At 44.4% G+C, this 13,287-nt stretch overlaps 1 protein-coding gene across 1 annotated transcript in view; it reads left to right on the top strand.

The window, feature by feature from the left end:
- The window catches only part of LOC138261343 (BOS complex subunit NOMO1-like), a 369,916-nt gene that overhangs the window by 191,968 nt on the left and 164,661 nt on the right, over positions 1–13,287 (top strand). Inside the window, exons 18-19 of the mRNA XM_069210191.1 lie at positions 1,497–1,592; positions 2,775–2,981. Coding sequence (XP_069066292.1) covers positions 1,497–1,592; positions 2,775–2,981 — 303 coding nt within the window. The remainder of the gene's footprint in view (positions 1–1,496; positions 1,593–2,774; positions 2,982–13,287) is intronic.

Raw genomic sequence — 13,287 nt, 5'->3', positions numbered from 1 at the left:
GTGAGCGGCAAAGGTTCACCAGTTTCTAAAAAAGATTCCAGCATTTCAGAGCCAGTCCCCAATCCCGATGGTTTGGATGCAGGTAAACAACCTCGAATGAGGGACTGTGTCGAAGGCCGCTGATAGATCTAACATAACCAGGATTACGTCCTCCCCTTTGTCTAGGGCGCCTCAAATGTGCTCTGTGACTTCTATCAATACAGTCTCTCTACGGAATTTAGATCTGAAACCAGACTGGCTTGAATGCAACAAGTTGTTAGTTTCAAGATACTGAGAGAGCCTGTGGTTTACGAATTTCTGCAGTACCTGATAGAGAGAGCTGACAGTTAAGATATTGGTCTATAGTTTGATTGCTCATTGGGGCCAGCTGAGTTTTTATTTTTATTTTTTTAGAAGAGATAAAATGTTTGCTGGCATCCATTTCGAAGGGCGAATTCCTGCCGACAATGAGACATTAAGCACTTTGCTTACCATGGGGTTGATGGTCGATGGCCCTAATGCAAGCACGCTTGGAGTACAAGGGTCAGATGAAGATCCAGATTTGAGGCTTCTAACAGCGGCCAGCAATCCCCCCCCAAACAGATAATTTGGAAGTTAGGAAGAATGGCCATCCTGATACTAGTCTTGTTGAAACTTGCTATCTCTGATAAACTCTCCCCTGCTTGCAAGCCTAAAAAAAAGGCTCAACTGAATCGCTGTTATTTTGTTCTGGGAGTACGATGGTAGCTGGTAACACCATTACACTGATGGCTGGTGGACTCGAATAGAGGCACCTGGGGCCGTGAAGGTTTGATCTGTCCTGAAGATTTCTCTAGACCATTGCAAAAAGGCAGTGGTATAAAAATACATATTTCACAGTGAACCGTGAAATATTTTCAGTATTTCACAGAAATTGCATGCCATTGAAACTCTTTGCAGAGGTTCATCACCGCTTATTGTTTAGTTAGTAACCCAGTCAAGAAACCTAAGCAAACCCTTAATAATCAGTCTGTAATGAGGGATTATTGTTGGTTATTTTTAGTTGAACGTTATAGAAGGATCTTCTAAGGTTGGCCTTTGATCATTGTTTGTGATACCAGAATCTGCACATTCTAAATGTAATCAGGATCCACTGTTAACTGAGCATAGCAGGTGTGGCTTCAGAAGTCTAAGCATAATCATTGCCTTTTCAATTGGCAGTCTTTTTATGAAGCTAAATATTCGAAGTACAGTCAGGGCCATTGTTAGCTTTGCTTTTCTGGCAGTTGCTCCAAACATCTGATCTCTAGTTCAGTATTTTATTTATCAGTTTCAATAAAACTTTCCTTGTTATGAAAGTCATTGTTTTCATGGTAATTGCACCAAATTAAACATCTAATGTAAAAATAAATAACAAGTACTGTAACTTAGTAGTGTAACTTGGTCTCTTATTGCCATCTCAAGGTGGCATTTAAAAAACACAAATCCGAACACTGTGTTGTTGTGAATAATTGTTTTTCTGCTTCTGTTATTGGCAGCTCTTCTCCAAGTATCCTGACACTCACTGCTGTCCGCCATCATGTCCTTGGAACTATTATTACAGATAAACTGCTGGACGTGATGGTTACAATAAAGTAAGTAAAAAGGAACATGAACTGTCTTTGTCTGTGTGGAGTTCAGGGGTACACACTATAAAGTTCGAGGTGTGCTTTAGTAAGGACCAAGTCCAATTATTATGTTCTGAAATTGATCACACTGCTTTACATAACATGCATACACGTCTCCTGTTTATAACTATATGAGCCAAAACCTTATTGTGAAATTTAACGTTCTTCAGAATTCAGTGATGACTCCAACAGTGAAAACTTCTTACCTTGTTTGTACATCATGGGCACCAAGTTTTCCATCTATTCTTAATACCTTGTAGGTAATATAGTGACCTGGGTTAGTGTTTTTGCAATGTAAGGAAAATATCAAGACCTAGAAACGTGACTTTGTGAGAATCAGCTGTTTTCATATTAAGACATCTTGCTTATACTGAGGCAAATGTTGTAATTTTTTTATCAATATCCTTTGAATAAGCTTAACTTTTCTTATTAAATTGATCTAATATTGTAGAGGTAAACAATAGTGGATAGTAGTGATTTATCCTGAAAATTACCTTAACTTACAATCAAGTTATTATGCTATTGCATGCGTGTAAAATGATCTGAAACCACACAATGATGATCATAAAGGTAAATGGTATAGGAATAAGTGACAATGGGAAAGCAAAGTAAATGTTCAATAATACCATAAAATATCTCTACTGATTTAGAAGAAAAGACAACTTACCTGAAATGCATCCTCTATTTACCTAGGTCTGGTTTGGTCACCTACATTTGAAATACTTCAGGAACTGAATTAATAAAATAAGAACACCTTGGCTAATCATGGGACCGCTGTTAAGAAATGAGCCTATTCTAGCCTGCATGACATCAAGAACTCTAATTTTCCTCTGTGTAAAGCAGCCATATGGCCTACTTCATATTAGTATAAATCAGAGAGGAGCCTGAAAAAGCTTTTCTATATACGTCTTAAACTGCCAAAGTTTTCACCCAAAACATGGATGTTTGCATTACAGTACTATGTCCTTCTTTTAAACTTTTGTGTACAATGCACACCCTTGGTTATGTAGTTTTATCGATTTTTCTTAACTTACGCTAGGCAGGCTAGAAACATTTTTATGGACAAATAAACATGGTGACAGATGTATGTGTTTCAAAATGTGTGTGAGCTTCTAAGGGTGATAATTATGCATTTATTTTCTCTTTTAGGTCTTCCATTGATAGTGAACCAGCTTTGGTTCTGGGCCCACTGAAGTCTGTACAGGAGATTCGTAGAGAGCAGCAGTTGGCAGAAATTGAAGCTCGGAGACAAGAGCGAGAAAAGAAAGGGCAAGAAGAAACAATGAAACCCCCAGTTCAAGAGATGGTAGACGAATTGCAAGGACCGTTCTCCTATGAATTCTTTTACTGGGCGAGGTAAAGTTCAGGCAGCTTTTACTTTTAAGTGCAGGGTTCCTTTACATTCTTTAAAGCATATTTTTAGATAGAGTTTATGTAACAATTTTAAACAATAGTGGTACTTTAAGGACCGGGGTCCGTGAAGATGCATTAGTCAAACAAATCCGTTTAACACTAGAGTTTTCCATAATCTTCACATTGGGGACTATTCATAAAGGTACTCACATGAGTAAATCTACATGAGTAACTTTGCTGCTTTAGGCTACTCTCAATTTATGAATGTAAAAAGCTTATTTTTTACTCTATATGTAAATTTGTTTTATATATTTTAAAAACTGACAAAATAAAAAAAAAATGCAACAGCGCTATTACCTCAATTTTGAATTAAATATATATGTAATTATTTAAATATTAAATATTTAAATATTACATCAACATAAATTAAGTGTTCGTGTCATGTGTAGCTGTACATACACATGCTGCGCATACTGCTACCGTTTAGTGTTGGGCTCTAACGTGAGCAACTTGTTTTTGTTCAAAGAAGTCTTTTTCAGTGGCGAGATGTGGTGATTTCACCTATTGTAGGTAATGCGCATGTGCATCAACTCCATAGTTAGATTTCTTTTTACGTAGTTTGGTTCAGACGTGTATATTGGAGGTCAGCGTTCGACATCACCTAGTGTTCTTGATGGACTTTCGGCACCGTCCCTCGTCGGTCCAAACAATCCCTCTTTTTATTGGTGTACTGTCCGGTGTTACTTCGCTGTTTCTTTGTCAGCACCGGGGCTCTGCGCCTTCGGCGCCCATCACACTTGTCACTGTAGAATGTCCACATAATGGAAAAGACTCCTTTTTGGTTCTGCCCATCTTGCCACTCCAAGTATCCCAGGACAGATTTGCACGTTTTGTTACCTGTGCCTCTCCCCTGACCACCAAGAGGAATCTTGTGCGGTGTGTCCCACATTTGGTAACAAGAAAACCCTTCGGAACCATAGGGTGCATTTAATTGCCTTGGCTTAAATGACGAAGCGCCGGGGAGAGGAGGACACTCCAGAAATCTTCAGCATAGGCAAAGATGAAGCTCTGCAGTAGCCAGGCATGTCTGGCTCCGAGATCGAAGAGGTGTTCTCATTGGAGAAGGCACCCTCAGAGTCAAAGTTGAAGCCGAAGGGCCCCTGCCAGCCCATTGCCAATGAGCATAATGAGTACCACTACCACCCGTCCTGAGGCACCAGCATCTGGCTCCTGTGCCTCTTCGGATGGCCGTGGTCAGTAACAAACTACAAAGCCGGGCCTGACTCCCTTGCAACACTCAGTGCTGCAGTCTGCCTAGAAGCCTCATTCCTTAATGTTGGCTGCTGCTTGCCGAAGACGCCCGCTCGAGTGCATTAGGAGCCTGAAACCTTCGGAGCCGAGACCCACTTTGTGGCATTCTGGATGCTGACCCTCTTCGGCTCCTTCCAGGCCATTTTATTTTCTGAGCTGTTCGGCTAGCCCATCCTGAAAATCTAGATGCGGACCTGCAGAGGATCCACATCCAGCCAGACATGGGCAGAATCCTGTGTAACCCTGCTGCACCTCCCAAGGATCCCCACAAGATAAGACTAACTTTTGAGGAGGCTCTCAACCCTCCGTTGGAGTTATCACCTAAAAAGCCTTGGCACCAGGACAGAGGCACCTCTCTAGTGCTGCCTGTCCCTTTCCAGGCCTGCTGCTCTGCCTCCTCCTTCTCCTTTTCCTTCACCTACTTCTACACCTCCATCCCCTCCTATTTTTACCTTCCCCTTGCTGGGGACTCTCACCTACATCCACCACAGGGATCTCCATATTCAGGGGATGGGTACAGTCCAGGGTCTCCCTGTGATCCCCTCAGGGCCCCATGGCTCCTGACTCCTGGGATAACTATCAGGTTGATCCCTCAGCAGACCCAGACTTAAACCACCGAGACCCTTTTCCACTGACGCTGCCACCTTGCACCACAAGGTTCTACACAGAGCGATTGCTTTTCACAATGTTGAACTGTATGTTCTGCCTGAGGAAGATGATTTCCTGCTGGAAATCCTTTCTTCTATACAGAGGTCTCTCTAGTGTTTGCCCATGTTGAAAGGCATGTTCAGCCCACCAAAGGATATCTTCAAAGAGCGTGTGAATGCCAGAGCCACAACGCTCAAGTTTACAAAACGTTTAAGGCTTCTCCCTTAGATTCCCTCCCTACACCAAGGAACAGTTACTCCCCGATTTCCTAGTGGTCCATATGGCGAGGAAGAGAGCCAAATTCCCAGGCTACAGGGGATGCGCCCCGAAAGAGCGGGACAGCAAGAAAGTAATGCTTCCGTGCCAGTGCAATCTGCCCTGCAGTAGTGCATCACCAACTCTGTGGGCTTGCTCTTCTAGTATGATTGCTCCCACTGGGACCAGATGCAATACTACAAGTGGGGGCATGAGTTGGTAACTAAGGAGAAGATTATCTCCAATACCATCATCCAGTGTGCTGTGGATGCCAAGGATGCGGCTGTTTGCAACATTAATTCTAGTCTCTTTCTCCACCGCCATACATGGCTATGTGTCACTGTTTTTAAATCTAAGGTACAGCAGCACATTCTTAATATTTCCTTCAATGGCAAGCATCTTTTCGACTCGTAGGATCAACAGGATGCTCGAAAAGATCAGGAAGGACATTGACACAGTTAAGGCCAAGAGTGCCCTACAGACTCCTACTCCCAGCACAGCCAAAGCAATTGCTACACCTGAGACTGCCGGCACCTACACCAGGCAACAGCAGCAGACCCCTTCACTGGGTTATTGCAGGTGAGGATATTGGAGGAGCAATGGCAAGTGTAGAGGCAAAGGGGCAGGTCCTAACTGAGCCATCACCCCAGAACAGTGATGCTGTCCTCCTTCCCCCAACCATCCAACACCTGTCGGGGCAGGTTGCTGGGGCTTCTGCTTCACTGTGAGGCAATTACCGCCGGGTTCTTGACATAATACAGAAGGGGCATTGTTTAGAACTCACCCAAACACCACCCACCATCCCCTTCCATGCCCACACAGGCTGTTCACAGAACACCAGAATCTGCTCCAAGAGGAGATGCATATACGACTTGCAAAAGGGGCCCTTGAGCCGGTGCTGCCACTAATTCGAAGCAAAGGGGTATATTCCCTGTACTTTTTCATTCCCAAGAAAGATGGCTCCCGCAGGCCCATACTCTACCTCCTGCTCCTCATCAAGTACATCTCCTCAGAACATTTCCACGTGGTCACATTTTACACTACAAGGTGTCATCCCTCTATTGCGGCAAGGCTCCTGCATGACCGTTCTAGACTTGAAGGCTGCCTGCTTTCATATTAGACTTGAAGGCTGCCTGCTTTCATATTACCATCCACCTGGCCCATTCAAGATACTGCCTTTTGGGGTCACAACAGCCCCCAGGTTCTTCACCCAAGTATCTAGCTGTGGTAGCCGCTCAGCCGGGGTGGGCATCCATGTTTTCCCTTACCTTGCGACTGGCTGGTCAAGAGCGCCATGCAGCAACAATGTCTGGTACACACACAGATAACCATACTCGTGGCTTCATGTTAAATATAGCCAAAACTCACCTCAAGCCCCTTCAAGTACAACCTTTCCTCAGGGCTGCTCTAGACTCAAGGGCAGGGAAAGCTTACCCAAGCCTTGCGAGAGTCACTGCTTTCCAAAATATGCTGAATCTTTTTCAGCCATATCATCAAGTAATGGTCAGGACAGTAATGTGTTTGTTAGGCTTGATGGCATCCTTCATTGCATGAGTTCCTCATGCAAAGGGACCCATGCGTCCATTATAGTAGTGCCTACCGGCACAGTGGTCTCAAGAGGAGGGTCTATAGGAGGATCTAGTGTTAATTTGGGGCCGTACACATCGCTTTCTGCAGTGGTGGAACGCCAACAACCTGTTGCAGGGATGGCCCTTTCTAGACCTAGTTCTGCAGTAGATCATCACAATGGGCGTCTCATCACAATACATCACAAAGTACATTCCAGGCCTGGACAATGACTTGGCCGACCTGCTCAGCAGGATGCATCGACAAGTCCACGAATGGTAACTCCACTACCAGACACTACACATATACTTCCGGCGGTGGGGGCCTTCTCACATAGATCTGTTTGCCACTGCCGAAAACACAAAATGCCCAAACTTCGCCACCAGGTTACCGCACCCACTGTCCATGGGCATTGCACTATGGATGAACTGGTCAGGTATATTTACCTACGCTTTTCTTCCTCTCCCACTATCCGTAGTGCACAAGTTGAGGCAGACATCTTTTAACCTTAACCTGGGCGGGGTAGCCTTGGTATTCCACTCTGCTCGATTTCTCTCTAGTTTCTCATGAGAAGCTTCCCAGCAGACCGGACCTTCTCATACAAAACCAATTAACTCTCTGGCACCCCAGTCCTCACATTTTCGTATGGTTAATTGTATACTGGTTAAGACTGTAGCGTGCTCAATTTTTCCTTCTCTGGGTGATGCTGCATTCTATATTGGGCCCTCAGAATCTACACACCACTAATTAATCATGAGTTCCACTGTCTGGTATGGCGCATTAGAGTAAGTAACTGCTGAAAGAGCATGTGCTTTGTGACTTGTACCTGCCATATGTTCTACCTATTGCTAATGTGGAGTGTCTGAGGCACTCTTCTGTCTTTTCGTTTGTAAATTGCTTTATTCATGATACATTATTCACAAGCTGAATATATCTTTGGAAATATGTAACTATAAGAATTTTATATACTCCTCAAACATATGTAGGGAGACTATTTGTTTCAAAAGATGTCAGTAGCTGTTATATCACATTTCAGTTCCCACACTTGGAAAGCACAATGTAAAAGTATACCTAGGCTTGCCGAATAAACTCCCTATTCTGGTCAGGAGAGAATTTATTTTCAAAGATGTCAAAACATCTCACTTAAACTCCTAAACTCATTACTAAATTAGCTAACTACCAAATTAAGGAGACAAATTTAATATGTGGTCCATTTGTTTCAACCATTTGGTTCCCTTGCAAAACAATTTCTCTCCATGATCCCCGATCTTGGTAAAATCATGTGCCTTACAGACTCCCACAAACAGGGCTCCTTTTGATGCCCATGGAATGGAGAAGAGTACAAATCCTCCACAAAATCATCTACATCCCAACACAAGCAGCCCCAATCCTCTTACAGCAGAGGCTACTTCAGAGGGACAAACAACAAATGCAAAGGGAAGAGTGCTGTTGCATGCAGATCCACTTTTACTGCAAAGCAGTGACTACTTACACCTTCCCCCTACCATCCAAGACCTGTCGGGGGATGACTCCAACATTTTCACTCCGTCTGGGACATTATCACCATGACCTATTGGGTACTTGATATTATCCAACATGGCTGTTATCGGGATCTCATTGCCACACCCTCCAACATTCCCCCTTGCACCCCCAGATTATCACAGGAACACCGATCACTTCTCAAGCAAGAGGTCCAAGTACTTCCTATAGTTCCTGGTTCCCAGAAAGGATGGGTCTCTCAGACCAATCGTGGATCTCAGACCTCTAAACAAATAAATCCTATCAGAACGCTTCCATATGGTCAGTCTTCAGCATGTCTATCCACTTCTACAAGGCGACTTTATGACCGCTCTGGATCTAAAGGGCGCTTACTTTCACATACCGATACACCACGCACACCGAAAATACTTAACATTTCTCATTGCATGCAAACATTATCTATTTAATTTCCTTCCGTTTGGGGTTACTACCACCCCTTGAGCAGTGGTTGCAGCGCATCTGCGAAGACCAAATGTTCACGTATTTTCTTACCTGGACAATTGGATCATCAAAGCCAGTACACTTCACTAGTGTCAACAACATAGTCAGTTGACAGTGGATTTCTTTCACAAACTAGGGTTCACTCTCATCATCCCTAAATCTCATCTCCAACTTCTACAAGTTCAACCTTACGTGGTAGCAATATTGAGCACACAGTTAGGGTCAGACTACACTTGCGTTCCCTACAGCAGAGCCAATCTCATCAATGGTCTCAGTCACAGGGTCGCCTGGAAGATCTAGTGTTGTTAGACGGCCACACTCACCATTGTCTGCAGTGGTGGAACACCAACAACCGGTTGAAGGGCAGCCTTTTCTAGACCCTGTTCCATACGTCACACTAACTACAGATGCGTCACATTTTGGTGGGGGTGCTCATCTCCTAGTCCTGACAGTTCAAGGTCTTTGGGATGCCAAAGTCCAGTCGCTACACATCACCCAATAGGAACTTCAGTGGTATTGAAGTAGACTCTCTACTTTAACATTCACCTGTTGGAATTTCTCCTGGGAACGGATGACTTTGCAGACCTGTTCAACAGGATGCAGCAACAAGTCCAGAAAAGGGAACTCCTCCCACAAGTCCTCCAATCATACTTCAGAAATTGGGGGTTCCCTCACATAGACCTTTTCACCACCGAAAACGCAAAATGCCCAAACTTCGCCTCCAGGTACCCACACCCACTATCCAAGGGCAACGTACTACGGATGAGTTGGTCAGTAATATTTGCCTACTTTTTTCCACCTCTCCCTCTCATTCCATTTCTGGTTCAGAAGTTCCAGCAAATGTCCCTCACCATGATCCTTGTGGCTCTCACCCGGGCACACCAGCTTGGTTTACCCCACTTTTAGATCTTTCAGTAGTCCCACACGAGAAGCTCCCAGCAGACTTAGACCATCTCACCCAGAATCAAGGACAAAGTAGGCATCCAGACCCCACGTAACTCAACCTTGCAATATGGTTCCTGAGGTCATAAGGGTTTGGCTGCCTTGGTTTCTCTGCAGACTGTATGGACATTCTCAAGGACGCATGCAGACTAACTGCTAGAGCCTGTTATGCTGCAAAATGGAAACATTTTGTTTGCTACTGCCAACCCAAACAAATTGATCCTGTGAAAGCCACAGTATGAGAAATTGTTTGCTATCTGCTTGATTTGCCAGAAAGCAAATCTTGAGTACATTTCCATACGCTTGCATCTTGCAGCAGTAGCTGCATTTTTCCAAAATAGACAACATATCTTTGCTTTCAGAATTCCATTCATTAAAGCTCTCGTGGAAGGACTCAAATGAGTCATTCCCCCTCAGATGCCTCCGGCCCCCTCACTGAATCTTAAGATTGTACTCACTAGACTCATAGGTCCCCCATTAGAGCCGCTTCACTCATGCTCACTTCTGTTTCTCTCATGGAAGGTGTCTTTCTTAGTTGCCAGCACTTTACTCAGACATGTTGGTGAGCTTCAGGCACTAACTTTAGAAGAATTGTTCTTCGAAATTAATAGAGACAAAGTAGATCTTCGCACTAATCCTAAATTTCTACCTAAAGTGATTTCCCAATTCCACCTCAATGAGTCTATTGAGCTCCCAGTTTTTTTCCCACAACCAGATTCTGCAGCGGAAAAAGCTTTTCACTCCCTGGATGTCAAAAGAGCACGCATGTTCTCCGTAGACAGAAGTAAAATTATTAGAAAAACTAAACAACTCTTCGTCGCCTTTTCTCGACCTCATAAAGGCAACCCAGTATCTGAACCAGGCATTGCCAGATGAATAGTCAAATGTATTCAAACTTTCTACATAAAGGCCAAAATACCTTTATCTGTTTCTCCTAGAGCAGGCTCCTCTCGTAAAAAGGGAGCTACTATGGCTTTTCTTGGAAACATTCCCATAGCTGACATTTGTAATGCAGCTACATGGTCTACACCAAACACCTTCATTGAACACTACTGTGTGGATGTTCTAGTACGCCAGCAAGTCAGTGTAGGTCAAGCAGTCCTACGTACCCTTTTTCAGACTACTGAAACTTCAACAGGCTAGCCACCGCTTTTAAGGAGGGGACTGCTGTACAGTCTATGAAGAGCTTGTGTATCTACAGCCACACATTCCATCAAACGTAAGCATCTAATTGTGGCCTGTAGTGCTGTAGATTAAAATGCACCCTCTCTCATCCCCAGATGCCTGTGGCCGTTACAGTTACATTTCTTATATATATGTGTATATATATTTAATTTAGAATATATATATATATATATATATATATATATATGTCAAAACCAAGCGGCTCAGTTAATGGCGCCGCGCTCCAAGTGCCGGTGCTCAAACCAAGGGCAAGCCGATCCCTCAATGAAATATTCAAAAACAACATTCGGTTGAGCACTCCACCAAGAATGATAATTCAATTATTTATTGACTGTGAAACAAAAAGAGAACAACGCGTTTCGACCGTTACGGTCTTTGTCAAGTTCAAACATTTGAACTTGACAAAGACCGTAACGGTCGAAACGCGTTGTTCTCTTTTTGTTTCACAGTCAATAAATAATTGAATTATCATTCTTGGTGGAGTGCTCAACCGAATGTTGTTTTTGAATATATATATATGTGTATATATATATATGTTTGATGGCATGTGTAGCTGCAGATACACATGCTATGCATAGTAGTCTGCCATCTTGTGTTGGGCTCGGAGTATTACAAGTTGTTTTTCTTCGAAGAAGTGTTTTCGAGTCACGGGATCGAGTGACTTCTCCTCTTCGGCTCCATTGCGCATGGGCATCGACTCTGTTAGATTGTTTTCTTTCCGCCATCAGGTTCGGACGTGTTTCTTTTCGCTCTGATAGTTCGAGTCGGAAAAGTTCTAAAACTCTAATTCTCGTCGCTATTGTTTCGATCGCGTACCATCTTCCATCGACACTTCGGTACCGTCGGGTCAAACATCTTTACTCGCCCTTCGGGGTACCCGTGCCCAACTCGGGCCTAGTCGGGCCGACCGCTTGGAAGCCTCATGGACCGGACCCCATTCCACTTTTGTCTTCGGTGTCACGCAAAATTTCCCTACACAGCCCAACATTTCGTCTGTAACCTCTGTCTCTCCCCAGACCATCGGGAAGAAAATTGCGAGAGCAGCAGATCCTTCCGTTCGAAGAAAACTCTCTGAGACAGAAGAGCACGGAGACTCGAGATGGCGTCCAAGAACAACAAATGTCTCGAGGAGGAGGAGATCATGCACACGACAGTCTCCATCCGAGGGTCCGACTCCGAACAGGAGTCCGAGGAGGAGAGACCGGTCACGCCAGGACAGCACATGAGTACGCCTGCCCCTGCCCCAGCCAAGCCCAAACATAAGGCCCTGGGAACTCCACTGCCGGAAGGCCATGGCTCGACCCATAAAAAGACCTTCGATGACCAACCAACAACTTCGGCACCAAAAAAGACCACGCCACCTTAGCCTTTGGACTCAAGCCGAAGCTCTGTCTCCAAGACTATCAAGCATCGATCCTTCGAGTCGAAACCTCGAAAATCGCTTTCGGAGCCGAGACCATCATCCACTCCCAGCTTTTCGATACCGAAAAAAACAGCTTCGGAGCCGAAAAGGCCAATTTATATGGAAGAACATGGACTTTTGCAAGCACTCAAAGAAAGCCATAGAATCACTGAGGAACATTCACAAACGGAGGATATAGATGAAAGGCAAGACAGGATTCACATCCACAAGGACACTAGCAAAATAATAACAGCACCTCCTCTAAAGCCTAAGAGGAAATTGGCCTTTCAAGAACAATTGGACACAGCTCAGCCACCGGCTAAAGTGCCAAAATCTAAACAGGAGTTTCCTCCTCCTCAATTTTCTCCTCCTCACTCTCCTCCTTTGCTGATCTCTCCCCCTACTACTCCCACACCTGCACAATCTCCTGTACATTCTTTGATTCACAGCAAGACAATGTGGATCCATGGGATCTGTATGATCCAGATCCCATCCCGGATAACAACCCAGACTGCTATCCCTCTAAGCCATCACCACCAGAGGATAGTGCAGGCTATACTCCGGTCATAGCTAGGGCGGCATCCTATCACAATGTTGCCATGCACACTGAGCCCTTAGAGGATGACTTCCCTTTTAACACACTATCCTCTACACACACCACTTATCAGTCACTTCCCATGCTCCCAGGCATCTTAAAGCATGCACACCAAATATTCCAAGAGCCAGTGAAGGCTAGGATAATTACTCCTAGAGTGGAGAAAAAGTATAAACCACCTCCCTCTGATCCTGCCTTTATTACACAACAATTGCCTCCCGACTCTGTAGTCGTAAGCGCGGCCAGAAAAAGAGGAAACTCGCAGTCATCAGGGGATGCACCCCCACCAGACAAGGAGAGCAGAAAGTTTGATGCTGCAGGCAAAAGGGTGGCATCGCAGGCAGCCAACTAGTGAGGATAGCCAACTCCCAAGCATTGTGGCTAGATATGATAGGGCCCACTGGGATGAGATGAAGGATATAATA

The sequence above is a fragment of the Pleurodeles waltl genome, chromosome 10 (assembly GCF_031143425.1).
Source record: "Pleurodeles waltl isolate 20211129_DDA chromosome 10, aPleWal1.hap1.20221129, whole genome shotgun sequence".
Taxonomy (NCBI): domain Eukaryota; kingdom Metazoa; phylum Chordata; class Amphibia; order Caudata; family Salamandridae; genus Pleurodeles; species Pleurodeles waltl.
This window is presented reverse-complemented; position numbering and strand designations above follow the sequence as displayed.